Below are 21,815 nucleotides of genomic sequence, written 5' to 3' on the forward strand. Positions count from 1 at the left end.
TCAAGCAAAAAAACGAGGGTATCAGAGTGAACCGGCTGCTCGATCGCGTCTTGATGAACCCATCTGGCATCGTCTCTCATGTTCCGGGAGGCCGTAGCTGTGCAATCCTCCCACCGAGGCCGCAATGTTTGTCCTGTCTCTGCTATCGCAACATCGTCAATCCTGATATCAACTTTCGCCCTCCTTCCACCCGCCACCTACTCAAAACGAGCTGTTGGCCCCCGCCTTACATCAAAGTCAGCCCGGCTAGCTCAATCGGTAGAGCGTGTGACTCTTATACTCTTATAGCAAGTTTATAACGGTTGGCCATCACAAGGCTGCGGGTTCGAGCCCCGCGTTGGGCTTATTTTTTTATTTCTTATTTTTTTTTTATTTTAATCAGGATGACAGGATTATTTACTCCTTTGCTTCTTTTCTGCTGGCAATGAAAGTGGCTAGTGCGCGCGCATGTGTGTGGTGGATAGATAGGTGGTCATGAATATATTGAACATGGCATTTTTGGCTATGAACACTATGAACTGGGTATCAACTAGAAAGAAGACCCTACATGCGAATCCCCCCAGCGGCATCTTTCAATTTATACCACTCGATATCCCTCTATTACTTACCTCAATATGATTTTCTGGCATAAGTTGACCAGTTCTACGGACTTTGACGCCTGATGGAACATGGGTCAACTTCAACTACCACTCCTCCAACCTCAAAACACATCTCCACGCACACACCCACTCTCCACTTCACCCCCTTCACAGTCAGCGTTATTCTTCTGCCGAGTTAGCTCCTCGGACTCGAGACATCTCTTTGGTGTCAGATGCCGCATTGAGGCGTGCCTGGCGGCGGAAGAAGATTCTCTTCCCCCATTTCCAGGCCTCGACACCAAGGAAGAAAAGCAAAGACTCAATAAACACAATTCCCCATTCCCAGGTGATGCCGGTATGTCTGAAGACGCTGTGGTTGATCACAGGGATGTACAGCAGCGGGAAGATAGTAATGAAACCTGCCATGATGGCCCAGAAGAGGAACTGGTTGCGCCAGACGTCGTGCATCCACTGTGTGAAGTACAGCTTGGAGCCAGGCTGCATGCGGAAGAAGCTGCGGCGGAGATTGACCATCTCCCAGGCCAGGAAGAGGGCGAACCAGGTCAGACAGACGAAGGTCGTGGCTCGAGCCCGGAAAACGGTGTCGCACTCGGGGGTGTAGTCTCGGTTGCAGTGCGTGCCCAGGTTGCCGTCTCCGAAGCCATACGTCACTAGAGAAAAGGCAGACAGACAGAGTGCTGACATCCAGAGTCCGTAGGCAACAATATCCACGATAATCTCCCATGTGAAGATTCCTTGTTTCTATATACAGATCAGCTGTTAGCGGATGTCGTCTACTTGATGGGAAGACTAAGGAGAACTTACGCTTTGTGGTGGTCTGTCCATGATATCAGGGGCCGCAATCTCCATTCCAAGACCCATATCAGGCATTCCGGACGTGATCATGATGATCCACAGGATTTCTACTGGAGCCAGTGGGAAGACAGACTGGTTATCGTTGTCCTTGAAGGCCAATCCAATAAGCAAAGTGCAGGCCTGTGCAATATTCTCTGCAAGCAGATGCAACACAAACTTCTGGATGTTATCAAAGATACGACGGCCTTCTTCGACAGCGTTAAGGATGGATGCAAAGTTGTCATCCGTCAGAACGATATCCGAGGCATCCTTGGCCACATCCGAACCGCTCTGGCCCATTGCAATACCGACGTCTGCATGCTTCAACGACGGAGAGTCATTGACACCATCACCGGTCATGGCTGCGAACTTGCCTCGTCTGTGAAGAGCCTTGATCATACGGACTTTGGTGTGTGGTGCACATCGAGCAATAACCAATGGAAGAGTTGGCAGATGGTCAATTTCCTCCTCAGATAGCTTGTCAAACTGGCTTGCTGTCATGACCATTGCGTCGGCAACATCCTTTGCAACCATGCTCAGATCCGAAGGAATGATTCCAACCTGTGCTGCGATAGCACGAGCTGTTCCCGGATGATCACCAGTAACCATGTGTACTGAAATTCCTGCCTTGTAACATTCCGCAATTGCACCTGCTGTCTCAGGACGAGGGGGGTCATAAAGTCCGATCAAGCCACAGAATTGCAAGTCCCTTTCGACATCTTCACGACTGATATCAGCGCCTTCAAGGGCATTATCAGCAGGAGAATATGGCCGACTGGCAAGCGCAAGGACACGCAGACCAAGTTTCGCTAATGCCTCCATGTTCTCAAGTATGTCATTGCGGATCTCATCAGTCATCGGCACTGGGCCTTGAGCTGCATCCAAAATAACAGACGTGCAGGAATCGATAATACGTTCGACCGCTCCCTTGGTGAAAACCATCTCTTTATCCTCCGACTCGCTAAGTTTGCGGAAAATAACTGACATCTTCTTCACGTCGGAGTCGAATGGGAACTCGGCTTTCTGGTGCCAGATTGCTCCCTCGCCTTTCACCCATCTGTCCCTGTTCCAGTTGAATCTCGATGCAAAGACCTGTATAGCAATCTCGGTGGGTTCGCCTCTGGCATGCCACTCGTTCCCTTCACTTTCAGACCGGTAGACATGCGAGAGATTAGCCATGGAAGCGACATTAAGAAATTCCTCCAGCTGAGGGCTGCCCTTGAGCAGTTCATCAGGATGACTAGGTGGTGCGAGCTTTTCCTCGTCCATCTTGACCGGTGGCAGTTCATCAAGGCTGATTTCTCCAATTTCGGGATTGAATGGCTCGTTCGAAGTACCAACAGAGTATGTTCCAATTGACGGGATCCAGGCCTTCTTCGCAACCATTTTGCCCTGGGTAAGTGTGCCGGTCTTGTCAGAGCAGATGTTTGTCACTGCACCCAGAGCTTCGAGGGAATCAAGCTTCCGAACAATAACGTGCCTCTCAACCATTCTCTTCGTGCCAACAGCCATGGTGATTGTCAACACCACCACTAGACAGGCAGGAATCATACTAAGACCTGTAGCAACTGCGTAGATGATAACTTCGTTGTTACTGCTCCATTTGTTCGCACTCATCACAATAATGGCAAACAGCACAGCTACTCCGAACAGGATCAGAGCTAGCTTCGAGAGCTTTCGTTGCAAGGGAGTTCCAACATTGACTCCAAGGAATCTTCCCACGGCATCCGTACTGGTCAGAGCCCAGGCCTGCACGTACCATCGTTTCTTCGTTTCTCCGCTGGGTCCACGCTTGACTGGTCGACGCTTGCTATCCGATGCCCTCAGAGCCGCGGCAATTGAGCCAATCTCGGTGTTCATTCCGGTAGCTATAACGACACCACGGGCCCGGCCACGGGTCACAGTAGATGAACTATAGGCAATGTTCAATCTATCTCCTGGGCCAACATCTTCCTTGAAGACCATGTCACAATCTTTCTGGACAGGGAGGGATTCTCCAGTTAGGAGAGCCTCGTCGGTTTCGAAGTTTACCGCTTCAACAAGTCTATCGAGCATTAAATTGTTAGCTATGAGAAGCGAGATACAAGTTTTATTGGGGTAAACCAGAGATGACGTACCGAAGGTCAGCTGGGACTGTGTCACCCGTTTTAAGCTCAATCATATCACCAGGAACAATGTCAATTGACGGGATAACGATGGTCTGCCCGTCTCTAGAAACAGTTCCGGTGGGCGAACTCAAAGAACGAAGTGAATCCATAGTCTTCTCAGCAGCATACTCCTGGAAGAATCCGACAACGATGTTCAAAATGATGACAGCAGCAATGACGCCGCCTTCAATCCAAGATTGAATTCCGAAACTCACAGCCATGGCCATGATAAGGACCTACTCCAAGAACTGGATCAGACAAACAAAGTTCTTATTGATAAAGGGGGGTTAAAGGGGTCAGAATGAAATGGGCCGCTTAACTAGCATCATGGCGTTTGCAATTTGACGGATAAGGATCTTGATGACCGAGACGCCTTCTCCGTCATCGAGCTTGTTCTGTCCATATTTCTCCAGGCGAGCCTTAGCTTCATGCGCGGTAAGGCCATCGTCGGCATTGGTGGCTAGTTCCCGGGTTGCTGCCTCTGCTGTAAGGCAGTGCGCTGGATGGGAGAGAGACACGGGGCCGGACGCAGGAGATTTTTCTCCCATGGCCGCAGATAGTGATTTGTGGTAAAAGAGTGAAACTGGCAAAATATATGTTGATTCCTTTTCGAGTCCTATCTAGACTATAGAAGGCTATATCCAGAAGTCCAAAGAATCAAGGATCCAACTGCTCTCCTTAATGAACGAGAGAGGTACCAGTGATGTGTAAATAGATGACGGCCCGGAATGAAAACACTGCAAGGGGGGGGGGTTCATTGACTTCTTAAATCTTGCGGTACGGTCTTTGATGCAGGTCACCATTTCATCCGGAGAAAAGGTGCCTCGCCTCCTTCATACCCACAATATGTTCCAAAGGTTGTCTTGGAGCCAAACTGACCATGCTTGGAAGCATGATTCCATAGTAGTAGAGATTCCGAAAAAGCCCAGCGTCGAATCAGCATAGACCCGCCAAGCGTCCGCCCACAGTTCGCTAAACATCCTCGCCCTATGTCCAGATCCAAATCTGCCAGATACGACCTCCGCCTTCCCCACAGTTCCGCTCTGCAGCGAAAGAGCATCGAGCCTGGTGGCAAGGTTGACCCATGGGCGGAAGACCTGCCAAGGGCCTCCTTGGCCACTGTGGTGACGTACCCTTGGCAATCGGGATCTCAAAGCAAATTAGAGGTTTGCTCTGCAGGAACTGTGGACTCTTCTGGTCGGGTGGCTGTTTCTAGCCATAACGTGAAGCGGAATTGCAGCTCATATTCCGACGGCACCCGGCACGCAAGGATAGATGTCCTATGGCCGTGGAGCTGTAAGGTTTCAGGATCCTGCGAGGGGATGGACTGGTTTTTCAGGCAAGGAACTGCGATACGCGGGCAGACACGCTGGTTGCTGTGATTGCGGAGGGCAGCGGAATCATCCACAGACGTTGGCTCTGGAGGGCCTTCAGGTGACTCACTTTATTGGTGGTCTCGAGCCAGAGCCCCAGTTCTCCGTACCATTATTCGGCTGACCGTGAGTTGATCGATGTTGACACTAAAATAATAACGGCGGAGTCACCAAAAGTAACTTGAAGTAACAAATTTTTCTTTGATGTAGCGGACGCCAAGGCCGATCCAATGACTAAGCGGGCCGAGGCAGGCGTTGGACGGTCTGGGGACGAAAAGATAGAACATACGGAGTATTAAGAGGTTGAAGCAGAGCAGAAAGATGATGACGACGATGGTGGATGGCTATTCTACAGTTCCTGCGTCCAACAGGTAAAGAAAACACCGCCAAACTCGCTGATAGTATACACACAATGAAGGTTAGATGCACAAACATGTCTTAAACAACTTCACCCAATGCCTCACCGTACTTTATCCGCTGCCCCTTTTTGATATGCCACTGCCACCCGCCTTCCCGTTCACCAGTCCACGAAACGTCGAAGCTCTGACGGCTGCCCATCGGCGCTTCGAACACTAGGACTATCGAGCTACCGAGCTGGAAGCCGCCCATCTCCTCTCCACGCTGTAAGGCATGGCCACGGAGCGTCTTGCTCGCGTGTCCGTACGTTGCTTCGGTGTAGCCGGAGTAGGGCTCGCCTCGTTGGGCTGCAAGCGCTGCCTGTCGATCAGCGGCAGTGTCGGTTGTAAGGCTGTTGGTGCGAAGTTCGGCGTCAAAGTTAATCTTAATTGACCCGACGTTGGTTGCGCCAACTGGAGTAAAGCTGAAAAACCCCCAACGCCAGCGACCCAATAGCACGACTCGTTCGTTAAGAGTGAAAAGACCCGCTAAAGTGCGCTGAAGGTATGGGGATACTGAGTATAGTTCGCCTGCGAAATGGCGCCGGCTTTCGACGACCCAAGACGCTGGCGAGTGGAATCTATGGTAGTCTCCTGGTGCGAGGTATATCACGACATAGTACAGTGCTCGGTTTGAGGTTGGTCTCGGCGAATACCAGGCCGGCTCTCCCTTTGCCAGATCTGCCTTCACTTTCTCTTCAGAAGTAGAGCTGGATTCCATCGATACATCCATTGATCCGTCCTTGCTGACGTCATGTTTTGTGGATCCAGAGAGGAGAGTAGGCAGTGTATAGCTCAGTCCGTTCATTTTAGCAAACTCTTGGTCTGCAGCTACATTCTCGGGGTCGGTGTCGTCGTCGACTTTATGCATGGGCCGCGTACTTGGATGAACGGGTTCCGAGTCTGGGCTCACAGTCCCCAGACCCAGTAGCGCCTCCAGGCTGTATGTCATCCCTTTGACCTGCTCGACTTCCCCACGCTCAATCATCCCAAACTGAAGGATTCGTCCATCAGAAGGTGAGAGGAGTGCGGACGGGTTGGGGTCCAAAGGCCGAACGCCTGGCTTTAGTCTCCGGTAAAAAAATGACGCTAAGTTTGGGTATACATGAAGATCAGACTCTTCAACTTCGTCCAGATTCACTCCGAATATCCAGGAATACAGCTTAAATCCCGGTACTCGAAGGGGATACGGCAGGACAAGCTCGTTAAATCGGCCCCATATGCGAGAAACTAGCTTCAATGGCAGCGTAGACATGACCTGGACCTGCCATGGACCTGTAGGACGAACTCGCTGTCGCGGAACAACCTCCTGAGGCCGCTCCCCGCGCTCCGTCTCCATCAACATCTTCTGTTTCTCGGCCTGGCTAGACTTGTAGAACTGCGCAAGCCCGAGAAATGCAACTCCAAGGCCGACGGGGATAGGATACCATTCGATCTTGGTCTTGCGGAGTGCAGCTCCCAGCCGTGACCGGAACGACTCCTTTTCCTCCTTTCCGGACTCCTGGCTTCTCCAATGTTTGGATGATGAGAAATTGCGCCGTGAGATTGATTGGCATCTCCTACCGCCTCTGGTTCCTGTAAATCCATATGTAAAGACATCGCTTGAGCCCTGCCGGAGACTGGCCCCGGCCCTGGGAATGCGCCTAAACATTGTCCCTCCCGCCAGTTCCAGCCCCCATAAACTGCTTCCCTGTCCTCAATGTGAAAGGGGCTCTCTCTTTCTGCAGTTTACTTTGTCTCGTTTTCTGTTATTTCTTCTTCTTCTCCAAGGATATCTATTCAACTTCCTCTCACTTCTTTCGTTGCTTTTCTTTCACTTTTTGATATCGAACTGAAATTCAGCTGACTAATATCACGGAAGATCTTTCTTCCACCTCCGCTGTCTTCCTTTGCCCGATCGGGAAATTCACGACTTCTTAACTTCTTTCTGGTTGTTTTTCAGCTTCAACTTCATTCTTTTTCACACTTCATGCTGCAGATTGATAGCCCAAGTGCATCAGTCTCAGCTTATTACTTCTAATATTTCTGCTTCTTAGCTGTGATATTAGCTACTGCCAGCTAAGCACACGAGCTGTAGCTTATCTGTCCAATCGCCGGGTGACGTTTGTGATCTGCTTCTTCTCTCACTGCTAGCGCGCTAGGATTCTACAGCAGCAAGCATCCGGACCTTCAATCACATTCTAGATACGCCTATCCTATACGCTAGGAAGACTGTGATATAGCGTTACTATGCACTTATCCTGACACTACGCGGGGTTGTTTCTGTACTAGGCTTGTGATATCACGCCGAGGCTGAACACTTGTCTTATCTGGCTGCTATACAAAATAGCTTGTTGATAGCGCTTTTTCACTCGTTTGAGTCAGGATGACATCGAATACCTCAATGTCAGGCCTGGGACAAGGCTCTGATCCCGCTGATAGCCATGACCAGCCAGTTGTGGTGCACATTCTCTCGCCCTCATTTGACTCCCAGCAGCGCCTCACGTTTAACGACCTCCCTCTTTCTACTACAATACTAGAGGTGAAGTCCAAAATTATGGAAGAGCTGCCATCCAGGCCGCTTCCTCAAAATCAACGGCTTATCTACCGAGGGAGATGTTTATCAGACAATAGCCAGACTCTAGGGCGCATTTTTGAGCCCTCTGATGTACGTTTGGTCCCTTTCATATCTACCTCCCTTCATTTCGTGTAAGCTCTAGCTAACTCTTTCACTGACCGATCTAGCCCCTTGAATACTCGATGCACCTTGTTTTGCCTCCTCCGGTGGCCCCCGCCATTCCTCCACCTAGCGAAGCTTCCGTCGCAGCCGTAAGAGAATTATATCGCACTACCCAAGCTATGCGGGAGAGACTGTTGTCTGAGCAGTATAGCCAGCAGGGGAACGATTCAGCATCTACTAATGTTGCAACAACGCAACAGGATGGAGCATCGGAGGGCGCGGATGACCGTGGAACTTTAGATGTTTACCCCCCTCCAGACGGGGGTTTGATACTTCAAGAAGACTTCCCGCCCCCATATATGCGGCCATCAATATCGTATCAATTCCCACAACAGCAAGACTCATCCTCCAATGGGGCGCCAGGAAGCCGCTTACATGTACCTGGCACCGCGAATGGCCAGCCGTCAGGAGGATCATCAGATCCAAACCGCATGAACAGCATGCCTTACCAAGTAATGCAGATAGCAACAGAAATCATTTCGATGGAGTCGCGGCTACCAAGAGGCCCTATTCCGAGAGAGGACGAGATATCAGTGGTCCGGGACCAGCTGATGAGACTATTTGACGCTCCCAATCATAATGTTCCGGTACTACGGGGATGGCTCGCCCGTTTGTCAATGCTGAGTTCGCGTTCAGAGCAGCTCCGCCAATACTACGCTCGTAACCCGCACATTCATTCTGGTCAAACAACAGGCTTCGCATCTCCATCGACAGCATTTAATCGTCGCCACCCTGCATATTTGTTAGCCTCTCCAACGAGGTACGAGGCTGTCTTAATTCCTGCGGTTCATGGTCGGGTGGCATCCGCAAATTTGACAGGAGCCATGCACTCATTCTCACATCCAGCATTTCAACCTACCATTCAGCCAACTGTACAGCAGAATGCACTGGCTATGGCGTACAACAATCTCCCACAAGCCACTACTACCACTCAACGACCTCTGAACATTCCTGGTATGCTAGTTCGCCGACGCCGCTTAATTGTCAGAGGCTCTACGCTTGTCCGAGCCATCCGGGCAACTTGGCTGTTCGTCCGTCTTTATTTCTTCTGCTATATTTTGAGTGACTCTGGGACTTGGCTCCGTCTCTTCCTCGTTGTCCTTTCTATTGCTTGGGCTTGTCTCTCGGAAGTCGAAATCCCTCATCATATCCGAAGAGCAATCTTCATCCCTCTTGAAGATCATATCCACGACCTACTACCAGCTGACCCTGGTCCACCCCAGCCACATCGTCCAAGACAAAATGCGGGCCCCAACTATATTACGGATTTGTTGCAAAGACATAGGACACTTGCGCGAGGAATTGTTCTTTTCTTCTCGTCTTTCATTCCTGGAGTGAGCGAGCGACAGATTGTGGACCTGCAGGGAATCAACGCTTTTCGTGAGAATGAACGGCGTGCTGAGCAGGAAAACCGAGAGCAAGCTGCTCAGCAACAGAACCCTGATGCTAGTGCACCTGCGGAACCAAATGCGACTGGCGAGCAAGCCAATGGTGGAGAGGTCGAGGCAATCCAGACCTAGCTACCAGCTCGTGGCCCATGTTCCCCCTTTTCATAAACCCAACATCAACCCCAGTATTATTAGAATTCTGCATTCACTTCCCCCTTTGATGCACTTTGTTGCTCCCATTTTCTTTCATTTAATGGCCTTGTCCTTTGATAACTTGGCTTTGGTGTTCATTTTCCTTGGTGCAAGTCACGGCTTTCCCCTTTCAAATAGTGTTTATACCCTTCCACAGCGTTCTGGCATCGGATTTCCTTTTCATCCTGGAGCATAGCTGTTCCTCCAAATTTAAATTGTAAATGATTCAGTTCATAGACAATCAAGAATCCATCTTTGACATCTTACAACGTTCTCCATAGTACTCCGTAGCTTTTGTCTTTGTCAACCACTTAGTTAACTTTGGTAGCTTCGGTGGGCCTCGGCAGTTGAGATTCAAATCGGCGGAAGATCCTTTTCCTTTCCTTCCTCAATGTTTCCCCCATGAAAGCGCTACAGGCCGTTCAAAAGTAACGGATATAGAATCAGTAAAGGACGACATCTCCTATTTGATAATACTCCAGCCTCAAATGCCCCTAGACACTATCTATCTAACGAGACATGGCGTAAGTCTAGTTCCTTTGCTATACCTAATTCTCTGGCTTCGTTCCTAACAGCCGAAACCAACCCAGCTTCGTCTGAACTGGTCCATAGATCTATCCACAGGGACTTACCATGCGCATTACCCTACTCCGACCGGAATACCCGTCGACCCGACTCTGACTGGGCCCGGCGTGAGACAGTCGCACGAACTTGCATCGTACGTGAGCAGCGCAGGGTTCCAGCCAAAACCATGCCGGATATATAGCAGTCCATTCTACCGCTGTTTACAGACCATTCAACCGACGGTAGAGGCTCTGAGGGAATTCGAGAAGGAGGAAAATGTTGATTTGCGTGTGAGGGTGGAGAATGGGCTTGGGTATGCGCTGTCCATCAATATGTCAATGCAGTTACTGATGTTTGCTGTAGGGAATGGTTTGGATACTCATCCTTCTTCACACACCCATCACCAGCATTAATTAAGGACCTGGACCCTCTATTCCCTTCCCTTATTGATCCATCGTATACCGCGCACGTATACCCCAACCCAAGCGGGGAGACAATAGCACAACTTCACGACCGAGTTGCAACGGCCCTGGACGCTATAATAGCCGACGTAGATCGTGAGATACAGGAGTACGAACGAACGCACCCGGAAAAGGCCCGGGAAAGTCATGCGATTATCATATGTGGACATGCCGCGCCATTGATAGCCATGGGGCGGGCGCTGACGGGGAACATGCCGGAGGATTCGTCTACGGATGACTTTAAAGTGTACACAGCGGGGATGAGTACCTTTAAGCGGCGTTCACTGGGAAGTAGGAGCAGTGATGAATCCAACCCGGTGTCTGGTACGGTTGCGCCTAGCTGGCGTGGTGGTAATGGTGTTGGGGGCGGTTGGAATTGTGTGGTGAATGGGGAATGCAAATACCTCAGTAACGGGGCTGAAAGGGGATGGTATGTGCTCCAATTTACGCTGACATTAAACCCATTGCTAACGGATTATCACTCTAGGCACTTCCATGGCGAAGAGGATTTCAATTCAATGCCCTCATCAGGAGTGGTGGAGGACTCCGGGTCAAGGGATGATATTCCTGGAGCAGCTACTAAACTTTGAGTATAGATACCCAATAGACATGCAGACATTAAAGATAGACATTACAAAGAGGTGGCAGACGGGTTAGACAAGGAATAACCATGGCATTCGAGATCTAGATGAGTGCAAATATTGTCTCTCACTATCTAATCAAAAAGCAGAATGCTTAGATTGGTAACGTCGTGAAGAACTGGATACATCATTACATCGTAGTATAGAATGTATAGCGCCCGCTTAGTCCGCCAAATGAAGAATGAACGCCATGGTATACCCCGTCCGGTGCATTAAACACTTTTTTATTTTTTTGTCATCGGCCGTAAGGATCAGAATCTAGTAGAAGAAACCAATGATCTTTCCGGCAACGTGCTTGCGACGAGCCTCCTCGTGGTCCATGATACCAGCAGAGGTGGTGAGGACAATGTATCCGAACTGACGGGATGGGAGCAGACGGACAACCCACTTCTCGAGCTCGCGGAGCTGAACGTTGTAGCGGGGAGAGATGACACCAGTCTTGTTGAGACTGCAAAGTTGTTAGTAGCTTATTCAACAAAGCCCACCAGGGTGTGTGTCTGGGTGCATACCGGCCGTTGAGCTGGATGACAATCTTGCCGGAACGGTGGTCATCAACTTCCTCGAATTCACCAATGTAGCCTGGAAAGAAGAGGAATTAGTAAAGTGCTGTGACGATGAATTAAACGTTGCAAATCATGGGGCAACAAAGACGAGCTTTGCAAGATAGGAAACTTGTAAGATCGTCGCCAATATGGAATATTTCAATATATCGGACACTTAAAGGGCGGACGTTGTAGAGTGGGTTTAAAATCGAAACAACCGCCTAGTTATCAGCCCGAAAGGGGAGATACGGTGGGAAAAAATCCAGGGGGAAAACAGTGCTGAGGCAAAGAAGGAAAAGTAGTAGTGGCTTACCGTGCTTCTGCATGACGGACAAGAACTTGACGATGACCTTGGAGCTGGGTCTGATGAGGACCTGGCGCTTGCCGGCCTTCTCGGCGTTGTTGATGGCGTTGAGCGCATCGTTCAAAACACTAGTCTTGACCATTTTGGCGGTATTGAAGAACTGAGATTCTCAAATCGAAAACGGATTTGTTTTGGAGATGAGGTATCTAATGCAGAAATTCCCAATTCTCTTTTATCTTCTCTCGGTTTGTCGTTGCCGTCCTGCAAAACTGCAAAAACTAGACTCGGACAAGGCGAGAGGAGATAAAAAAGACACCGGGATGGATCGAGTTAGCCTTCAGCTGCCTTTTCCGAGCGCAAAGAGTGCCCTTTTCATAACTTCTACTCGCCAACCGACTCGTTTTTCAGAGCAATTGATGAAGCAGAAGAGGGTTCTTCAGCCCGTGCCGTACATAGAGGAAATGCGTATCATCGTGAAGCCGAGCCTCACTCTCCGGCCCGACCACGATGATTGCATTTCCCCAGGCTAGCCAAAGGGCATTTCGAGCAAGTAAACCAAAGCAAAGGATCTCATCACATACCTCGAGGTGATAAACTGGTGAAGTTGAGGAAGCTGACTGCGTTTCTTGTCGTTCTTGATGAAGTTCAGAAGTTGAAGTCGAAAAGAAAAAAGTAAAAAAGTTCGAGTGCGTGCCAAGACTCAGGGCATGGCGAGAAAGCCCTAACTAGTCACGTGAAACGTCCAGTACCTATCAAACGCCGACGAGGAAGATTCAGGGGTAAAACCAAAGGAGAGAGAGAGAGAGAGAGAGAGAGAGAGAGAGATGGAGAGTCGATAGTGAAGCAAGTGTAGATAAAAGGGATGATAAAAGATGACAAAGAGTAGAAAAGAAGAGAGAGAGGAAAGAGGGAAAAGACAACTAATCTAGTGGTATGGTCTTGTTGATATCGAACTCATGGGAAGAGATGGAAGCCCCCTTTTCTACAGTGTCACGAGCATGATATCCTCGCTGGTTGCTTACAAGTCTGACTCCCTCCTTGATGAAGCTGGTAGTGTAATGCGTATGCCCAAATATCCAGTGCTGGACCTGAGAAAATACGGTAGTACCATCAAGCAACTCCGTTGCAAATGCGCATGTCCATGGATTGTCCACTTGCTCGGGCCTGCTACTCTCCTGAACACAAGGGGCATGATGCGTGATGACGATGATAGTAGCATTCTCCGTCTCAGCTTTGATAGTCCTGATTTGGTACGCTAGCCATTCCGTATCTTGCGTGTGCTCTGCGTTGTGATCCGCTATAGACCAGTCGAGTATACGCTGGAAGTCCCTGACGCGGCTCAACACTGCATCGACGGACTCAGATGGTATTCTGGAGTGTAGTGTACAGCCTAATAGTACGATGTTGGGAAAGCCAGGCAGTTCGGCGCGGTGACGGTTGAGTATGCTTAGTTTGCCGTGGGGTTGTGTCTCTTGTTCAAGACGTGCAGCCAGCTTGAGCCCTTCTTGTCGTGAGAGGCCGTAGAATTCATGATTTCCAAGTACCAGGTAGACGTGTTTGAACTGGGCGCATTGAGTGTTGAGGAAGTGCAGATACTCGTCGTAGTCTATTAGCTGGCCGATATCGCCGGCGAGGACGAGGAAGGGGGCTGCGGGGGGTATAATGAAGGATGTGTATTCATTGTTGACTTCTAGATGGAGGTCTGAGATCACTTGTATTCGTGGAGACATCTTCTGCTATTCGGATTGCTGATGCTAATTATTATTGGTACATGTAGTTTGATATGTTGGCGTTATGGTTACGAACGGCCTCATCCTGGTTAGTAGCGAGTCTACTTAAACTAGCCTGCAGGTCAAGAGCTAACTATTACTGACGGATGATTAAGACGTTAAGTTAGATGCGGGTGGGCGGTGGACGGGACATGTATGACATAGGAACCGATAGATGAATTGGATAAATAGTGGGCGAAAGATGAAAGATGGGGGGGTCAAGGGAATGGGGCATAAATGTCTAGTCGGTCAAATAGGGGCTAACGGGGGTGTTGGTAGGGAACACATTAGAAGGGGAAACAGGAACAGGAACGGTCATCTCTTTCTTTTTCTCCATACACTCCCCTGAAACGGTACATAAATAAGTAGGAAAAACATTCATGTCACTTCTCTGACCCATGCTCGCTGGTGCAAATCGATAGATATAAGAAATAAACGAAAAAGGAGGGATGAGTGAAGGGATAGGAAATGGTGAAAGGAAGGGAAAGGAAAGGGACAAATGCTATTTCCAAATCAAACCCTTTCTCTACAATATAGCGGGTCTAATTTTTAGAATAAGATGGATACATGATTTTGGGGGCATACATGACTTCTTTTACCAGGGGGGGTGGAGGGGCGGAGGACAAGGTAGGGGGACGGAAACCTTTTCAGATAACTAGATTCGAGGCATAGTGATGAAGGCGGGGAGGGGGGTTAGGGTAGGGGAAGGTGGTGGGCAGACAGGTAACGGAGGGGGGACTGGGGGACGACGCGAATGTGATGCGATTCGATTCGATGATAGTGGTTGGGGGGAAGCAACATCAACACTGTAGGAGCGAGGCAGAATCGGGCGGCATGCCGTAGGATACGCTGTTTGGTGCAGGTTTCCTGGATAGCCGTCTCTGTGAGTGTCTGTACTGCCTTGCAACGTTTTTTTTTTTTAACAACGAAAGCATCAATAGCGGCAGGTTCAGTTTTTCTCATGTAGACATGCATGAAGTGAAAAAAAAAAAAAGGTCCCTTAAGACATTGAAGCAGCAGTAGCAAGGCCAATCTGGCGCTTGACTTGTCCTCTAGCCCAGCGAGCAGTCTCGATGGTCTGTGGGCCGTATTCACGGCTGGTTCGAGCCTCCCTTATGAGGGCAGAGACGAAGTCGTTGCGGAAGAAGGATGCATATTCTCCGTTGGGGAAGGCTTCGGCCAAGTCACCGATCACTCCCATGCTGGCGCGTAGGAGGCCCTCGCTACGAGATGGTTCCTGTGCCACCAGGTGCAAGAGCTGGAAGATCGACTCGACGTATGGCTGGAGGATATTTACGTTGGGAGCACCCTTGTAGGCGAGCAAGATACCACCCCAGGCGTCCATGATACCCTCGCGGAGGGAAACGATGTAGTCGATCATGTCGTAGGAGACGTCATTGCTGGCAGTAACGGCAGAGGCCTGTTGAAGGACCTGTGCGACTACGGACAGGTAGGTTTCAAAGTGCGAGCCAATGGCCTGGGCAATGTCGCCGAATGTTTCCAGGATGGCGGGCTTGAGCTGGTTGGACAGGTTGTTGCTGCGGAGATTGTTGAGCAGGTGGTTCATGAATGCGTCGCAGAACGGCTGCACTTTTTCTCCCAAAGAGCGAGTGATGTCGCTGACCAGGCCGATAGCCATGGCACAGAGACCGGGTTCTTCCTGGTTGGCAAGGGCGTTGTACAAGAACGGACTGAATGGCTCCATGTATTTAAGGAAGTCCGCCTCTAGTGAGCTGGCGAGTGAGCCAACGGTTGCAAACACGGTGTCGGGCACACTGGACTTTGGTGGGATTGTGGTCAACACCTGAAGAAGCACAGTCATGATGCGGTCGGCTTGTGGCTTGATTTCAGCCTCCAATCGTTGGACAATAGCCTGTCATAGCAGTTAGTTAAAAAGAGTTACGATGAGTACTGGATAGGTACGTACCAGGAGAACGCTGGTCAAGCTGGTCTGGAGCTCTTCTAGAGTGATACGGTCCTCTACGCTAACGACCTGCTGCTGCATTGGCACGGTCTGCTCTAGTCTCTGCAGGATGACATCTGACAGGTTGGCGATGATTGGCAGAGAGTCATTAGCGGCGTTGGTCACAAAGGAGTTCAGGACCTCGTATGCAGCAGTTCGTAGTTGGTTATCAGCATCGGTTCTACAGGTATTCATTAGTACGGAAGATATTATTATTTTATGTTTGCTTTGAGAGGATTTTTGAAATACCTTTCAGTGACAGACAAGAGCGAGGTGACGCTGTCTTGGAAGTGCTTGCTGAGAGGGTTGGTTTGAGCCCCAGCGTCGCCGGCGAACCGATCTGCAAGGTTCATGAGGGCCCAGCAGCAAGACCCGGCGATCTTGGGACTGCTCGCGAGGCCGTTGAAAAGGCACGAAATCAGCGGGTGAAGGTGTACGTTGACCTCGATGGCGCCAGAGCAGTAGTCGCAGATACGGCCCAAGGCATAGGCAGTAGAATCTCTGACATGCACGACCTTGTCTTCCATCATTGTGATCATGACGGGCAGGGCCTGGCGGACAAGGGGCACGAGAGTTTCGTGCTCTGGGCCGTCCATGATGGCGCCAAAAGCCGAGACGGCAGCGTCACGGTGGTGCCAGTCTTCGCTACGCAGGTTCTGCTCGACGAACTCGAGGACGGGGCCGACAAGCTCAGCCTGTACGGTCTGAGCATAGAGCTGCAGGGCCTGGTAGGCAGCGCGGGAAACGTCGTAATCATCGTCACTGGCATCTTCGTCCTGAGTGGTCATTAGCTGCAGGAGGACGGGGACGACCTCTCTGCAGGCGATGCGGGCAAAGCTAAAGAACGGTCGGATCTCCGTCGACCCTTCAGCTTGTGCCTAGACATTGAGAAAGACGTTATGTGTTAGCTCTCTAGCTGCAGTAGAATATGAGTATGAGAAAGGAGGAGAACGGTACCTGGTTGTTATCATCATCGATGGAAAGCTCTTCTTCACAGACGGTGCACCAGAACTCGATAGCAAGCTTGGCCACGTCTTCCTCCTCGCTCTTCATACCCATAATCGTTAATCCAAACAGCGCCTTTTCCATGTAGAAACGCATCTTATCGTAGTAAATGCCCATGATTCTGTTCAGGCAACCAAAGGCGCCAGCTTGTATCCGCGTGTCCTCCGCCTGTGTGGCCTCGCAGACAACCTGCATAATGTAGTTCCGCTCGCCCTCGTTCTCGAAGTTGGAGCGCACGAACTCGATGGCATCGCTGAGCGCGGAGATGGCAGCATTGCGCACATCTGGGTTCTGTTCTTCCCGCCGCGCTCCCTGCACGACGGCCGTGAGAATAGCGTTGGAATGGGCGCTCAGGCTCTCGCGAAGGTCGGGCTCCTCGGACTCGCAGATGAAACCGATCGTGGTCAGCGAGGCCTGTTTGAGGTGGTCTGAGCCGGTGCTGATGTTCTGGACGAGCAGGTTCATGAGATCCTGCCACTCATTGCGGGGCAGCTCTATGGCCGCGATGGAGGCTATGAACTGGCCGGCCGACTGGCCCGCGCGGGCGTCGGATGCGCCCAGCGTCTTGAGAGCGAGCTCCTTGACATTCTTCTTGACCTGCTGGTCGACGCCGTGCACCCACCGGCCCTGGACCTCTCGCAGGCGGGCGATATCTCGGAAGGAAAAGGCGTTCTTGAGCGCCAGACCAGCGGCCGTTCGGATCGACGAGGCAGCATTTTCGTTCGCTAGCTCGCCGGCCAGGGTCGTCAAGTATCCCGCCTGTCAGTCTCTGTCAGTCTTGCAGCCCAGCACAGCGTAGAGTAGAGAGCCCTATAAGGGGCGGTGGTGGTGGTAGTAGTGGTAGTGTGGGATACGCACAAAGTCGACCTCTGCGGCATGAAGTAGCTGCTGTTCCGCATTCTGGCGAGTAGCGGCATCTGTAGAGCACGAGCAGCATGTTAGCACAGATCTCACGTCTTTCTCTCTCTCTTCTCCTCTGTCTCTTCGTCTGCTTGTGTCTCTTTTTTTTTGTGAAGTATTCCTCCGTCTTCCTACGTACCGGCAGAGAGGGTGCTGGCCAACACCTGATTGACGTCCATGATGGAAGAGCACGGCTGGACCTTTCGCAGCGGGCACTAGACGGCAGACGTCGAGATCCTAGAGAGAGCGAGAATAATAAACAGAGACCGAAGAAAAAGGTGCAGCAGACGCAGCGGGATCGAGAGCTCGTAAAAAGGAGGAGTTTTTGCCCCCCTCCCCTGCGCGTTTGGCTATCTATCTCGCTGGAGACGGACAAAAGGGCGAGGATAAGAAGACCGACCGACAGACGAAGCCGGCGAGCAGTAGGTAATTGGGCGTCCGGTCGGAGCAGCGAGCGAGGACGGGGGAGAAGAAGAAGAAGAAGCTGAATATTGACTGAGGAAGCGAAGGGAAGAAGGAGAATGTGAAGAAGTGAAGAAGTTGAGGATGTTGTTGTTGTTGACAACAATAAATAAAAAAAAAAAAAAATTATTATTTTAGGTGCGAGCGAAGAAGTGGGCTTTAAGACAGACAGACAACCAACTACCTACGAGACCACTAAAGGGCCTGTCTAGACATTCAATAACTGCTGGCTATTCGCTGGTTATCTACAGCTGGAAGCGCAGGAGAGGCGGTGTTTTATCTGGATGCTTCTCCGTGTCTCTGTTTTTGAGCTGCGGCAGACGCAGGGAGGCCGTTGTAGTTATTATTCTTAATACCAGCAGCTATGAACTAGTTAACTAGTTAGTTACGGACAGGCAGCAGGCGAGCCAGGCCTAACTAGTCCAGGGCGCTGTCGAGGTCTAGGACAGAGTAGCGCCGTCCGTCGGCGTACAGGACGCAGACAACTCGCCGTCCGCGCCGCCCGTTGACCTCGAGGTGGACGGGCTCCCGGTCGCTGCTGGATGACGGTGCGAAGCTGTGGCAAACCAGGTGGTCCAGGGCCAGATGGAGGCTCCCAGCTGGCTCGGCGGCGGTGAAGTCGATCTCAACCTTGTCGTGCTTGCTGGGGAGGTAGGGAATGCTGACCAGGTGTGATACTAGGGGGGTTGTTAGACCGGAGAAGCATGCAAAGAGAAGAAAGAGAAGAAAGAAAACAGGAAGAAACATGCCTTTGGACTTCCAGAGGAGCATCAGAGTGCCGTCTTCAACGAACTTGAGGTCCTGGATGCTGCCCGAGCCGAGCTCGACGGTGGCCTGGAGGCTGGCCTTGGTCGAGCTCACCCCGTTGACAACGCTGAGGATGTGCCGGTAGATGTAGACTACCAGTCAGCCAGTTAGCATCTACTGGCTGATATACGGAGGGAGGTTAATGGTAAACATCTACAGGCCTGACATACATTTATGTGTGGTGGTGCGAGATCGGGATGCAGCATATATTGAGGGCAGGCTTTCACCTTCGTACTCCTGAGAAACGCCGTCAGCCAGCTTCACCCGGAAGATAAGACGACGCACACTCACCTCAAAATTCATGGCCATGTCGAGGACGGTAGCGTCACAGTCATCGTTCAGCTTGAGAGTAGACCGGAATAGCGTTCCTCTTCGCTGTGTCTCTGCTATCTGCTTGAATACCCGATCACACTGCGCCGAAAGCCTGGCAGTCAGGTCACCCAGCATCGGTATCGATAGTCCTTCAACCGACCGCTGCGACTCATGCTGCGATACTACCTTCTTGTATTCTTCGTAAAATGTGCCGTCGTCCTGAATATCAACATCCCATCGTTTCCTGTCTTCTGGATCTGCCCCTGGTGCCCCTGGTGGTGGTGGCTGTGGTACTTGCAAGAACCCTTGCAAAGCACTGTTGGTGAGTGCGCCCTTGACATATCCCAGCGTTGTACCATAATCAATCTCGTCTGCCGCCTCTACCAGTTCATCTATCGTCGATGATGTTGGATCTGTTGACTGGAGCTTGATCTCATGCTGCATCCAGTGGGAGAAGGCATGGAACTCCTTGAGCTCTGTGCTGCTGTGAAGCACGACCTTGTGAGCTAGCAAGGTAAGGCAGTCCAGAGTTGCAACGCATGCCTTGAGATAGGTCATCTCCAGGCCTAGAATCGGGCTGATGCGGTGGTACTTTGATAGCCCTATCAGTCGGCTCAGTAGCACGCCGCAGCGTTCCAGAGCCGGCATCAGACATTCATAGGCAAGTCGGCGGAGGGCTTCATAGCCACCAGCTACCGTCTTCTCCCATCGTTTTTGTCCCTAGTTACATTGTTTAGCATCAAGTTATCAAAAGGGAAGAAACAGCTGGCCAACATACTCTGTCGCTGATGGTGGTAGCGAGAAATTCCTTCAAGGGGGCATAGCAATCGCCTGTAACTATTAAGTGATAGGTAGCCGTGACAAAATCGCAGTGGCACTGTTCCTTCAGCTCTTCATTGATATTCCTCAGGTATCGAATAGGCAGTTCTCGTGCATTTTTCCACTCCAGGTGCATCTGTGCTTGAACTTGCTTGATATACCGGAGTAGATTCTGCAGCTGTGTGACCTTCGATGCAAGCAGGGGCAGATACCTGCCTGCCTTGGTGATGAACCGTAGGTCTAGATTTAACAGTTTCATTCCGGCCTCGCTCTGAAAGAGAAGTGCATGCGTCGTGCTCATCGGATGGGATGCATGGAGCAGAGTTTTATACCCTCCACTTTCGCTGGCATCACTATCTGACCCATCCAGGGAGCTAGACACATCGATAGAACCGATCTCAAAGCTCTCGAAGATCCTCATATGGATTGAGCCGTCATCAAGCCCGGCAAGCAGCACGTCCACCGAGTCTCCTGGGTTTTTCACCGGAGAATGGAATATAGAGTCAAGAGACACCCTGCTACTAAAGACATCGTCACTAGATATACCATTAGCATGGATACTATCAGCTAGGGGAAAACGGACCAACGTACTCATCACCCGTAGACGGCAGCGTACTCAGCTTCGGCAGCGAACCCTCAATGTCTAGCAGGGCTAGTTCACGCGGTAGATCCGCCTTGAGAAACCCCAGATGAGCAGACAGCTTCGTGTCGGACATCAACAGGTCATCTAGACTCAGCTTGCCCTCTGGATCCTTCAGGTTCTTCAACAGGCTGTCCGTCTCTGCAAAGCTGACACCCCATCCAATGCACGAAATACTCCCGCTTGGCCGTTGCGGCGATGAGAACGGCGCTTGTGCAGGCTCTGCGGTCAGGATATGCACCATCTTCCCACTGTAGGAGCTCAACAGGCGTATCCTGTCATCCGAGCAAGCAACGGCCAACACCCGTCCTGCAGCAAGTCAGTTAGCCACTAAAGCACTCAGAACAGACAGATAAACCAGTAGTAGGATGTGAATATAAATACCATTCTCCTTCCACCTTAGCCCTACGGCTCTCACGACGCCCTTCTCGTCGTCTTCCTCTCCCAGCCCGTAGGCCCCGCCAAACACCCGCTGGCCGTTCAGCCTGTACACGTTCACCTGCTCGTCCTCTGTAACGACTGCAACCAGGTCCATGTTAGGACAGTATGCGATGGTCCGCGGCTTGCATCTTGCAGTCAAGTCCTTTTCAGCCACCGAGTTGAGCGTTACAGGCTCTTCTTCTTCTTCTTCGGCCGCGATGGCTGATGGGCTCGCTGGTGAAGCCATCGCGGGCGGCGCTACACTATCTCACGCTGGACAGCTGATTTCGCGTGTCCGATGATTCTGGGGGTATATTTGCGCTTTGGTCTGCGCTCAATTAATGTAGCGAGTGTATCTTGCTCTTTTATGCATGGGGTTGGCCGTTGTTATTGATCGTGCTGGTTTGAGGTTTTGTTTATCTGAGGTTCGCTCACCACGAAAATGATGTAGTTACAACTTGCTGCTCGAACATCCAACTACAACGAGGTTGACATTTACTAAAACAACTCGACAGTTACTATTCAGCAAACCTTTTCTAGAATGAATATTTTTGTAATT

At 50.8% G+C, this 21,815-nt stretch overlaps 8 protein-coding genes and 1 pseudogene across 9 annotated transcripts; 2 read left to right on the forward strand and 7 right to left on the reverse strand.

Moving 5' to 3' along the window:
• Positions 1–240: 240 nt before the first annotated feature.
• ARB_02137 lies at positions 241–344 on the forward strand (annotated as a pseudogene). Its single transcript has one exon. The product of its transcript is annotated as a tRNA-OTHER (tRNA).
• Positions 345–758: 414 nt separating this feature from the next.
• Positions 759–3,807, reverse strand: ARB_02138 (sodium P-type ATPase, putative; the record flags this gene model as incomplete). Its single annotated transcript, XM_003011538.1, has 3 exons — positions 759–1,340; positions 1,404–3,477; positions 3,551–3,807. 3 exons carry the CDS (start codon positions 3,805–3,807, stop codon positions 759–761), a joined length of 2,913 nt encoding a protein of 970 aa, XP_003011584.1.
• Positions 3,808–3,876: 69 nt separating this feature from the next.
• Positions 3,877–4,128, reverse strand: ARB_02139 (uncharacterized protein; the record flags this gene model as incomplete). Its single annotated transcript, XM_003011539.1, has 1 exon — positions 3,877–4,128. One exon carries the CDS (start codon positions 4,126–4,128, stop codon positions 3,877–3,879), a length of 252 nt encoding a protein of 83 aa, XP_003011585.1.
• Positions 4,129–5,391: 1,263 nt separating this feature from the next.
• ARB_02140 (uncharacterized protein) lies at positions 5,392–6,999 on the reverse strand (the record flags this gene model as incomplete). Its single annotated transcript, XM_003011540.1, has 1 exon — positions 5,392–6,999. The coding sequence occupies one exon, from the start codon at positions 6,997–6,999 to the stop codon at positions 5,392–5,394; it is 1,608 nt and encodes a 535-aa protein (XP_003011586.1).
• A 714-nt stretch (positions 7,000–7,713) lies between these two features.
• ARB_02141 (uncharacterized protein) lies at positions 7,714–9,587 on the forward strand (the record flags this gene model as incomplete). Its single annotated transcript, XM_003011541.1, has 2 exons — positions 7,714–7,995; positions 8,073–9,587. The coding sequence occupies 2 exons, from the start codon at positions 7,714–7,716 to the stop codon at positions 9,585–9,587; spliced, it is 1,797 nt and encodes a 598-aa protein (XP_003011587.1).
• Positions 9,588–11,571: 1,984 nt separating this feature from the next.
• Positions 11,572–12,301, reverse strand: ARB_02142 (uncharacterized protein; the record flags this gene model as incomplete). The annotated part of the gene is made up of 4 exons (XM_003011542.1): positions 11,572–11,761; positions 11,823–11,892; positions 12,044–12,076; positions 12,169–12,301. 4 exons carry the CDS (start codon positions 12,299–12,301, stop codon positions 11,572–11,574), a joined length of 426 nt encoding a protein of 141 aa, XP_003011588.1.
• A 778-nt stretch (positions 12,302–13,079) lies between these two features.
• On the reverse strand, positions 13,080–13,889 carry ARB_02143 (uncharacterized protein; the record flags this gene model as incomplete). Its single annotated transcript, XM_003011543.1, has 1 exon — positions 13,080–13,889. The coding sequence occupies one exon, from the start codon at positions 13,887–13,889 to the stop codon at positions 13,080–13,082; it is 810 nt and encodes a 269-aa protein (XP_003011589.1).
• A 1,039-nt stretch (positions 13,890–14,928) lies between these two features.
• ARB_02144 (uncharacterized protein) lies at positions 14,929–17,975 on the reverse strand (the record flags this gene model as incomplete). The annotated part of the gene is made up of 6 exons (XM_003011544.1): positions 14,929–15,801; positions 15,856–16,072; positions 16,141–16,769; positions 16,849–17,655; positions 17,755–17,813; positions 17,936–17,975. The coding sequence occupies 6 exons, from the start codon at positions 17,973–17,975 to the stop codon at positions 14,929–14,931; spliced, it is 2,625 nt and encodes an 874-aa protein (XP_003011590.1).
• Positions 17,976–18,534: 559 nt separating this feature from the next.
• On the reverse strand, positions 18,535–21,503 carry ARB_02145 (uncharacterized protein; the record flags this gene model as incomplete). The annotated part of the gene is made up of 6 exons (XM_003011545.1): positions 18,535–18,627; positions 18,826–19,157; positions 19,236–20,097; positions 20,156–20,732; positions 20,788–21,087; positions 21,187–21,503. The coding sequence occupies 6 exons, from the start codon at positions 21,501–21,503 to the stop codon at positions 18,535–18,537; spliced, it is 2,481 nt and encodes an 826-aa protein (XP_003011591.1).
• Positions 21,504–21,815: the final 312 nt, after the last annotated feature.

This window comes from Trichophyton benhamiae (genome assembly GCF_000151125.1).
Source record: "Trichophyton benhamiae CBS 112371 chromosome Unknown Abenha-G-c-31b08.f1, whole genome shotgun sequence".
Lineage (NCBI taxonomy): Eukaryota > Fungi > Ascomycota > Eurotiomycetes > Onygenales > Arthrodermataceae > Trichophyton > Trichophyton benhamiae.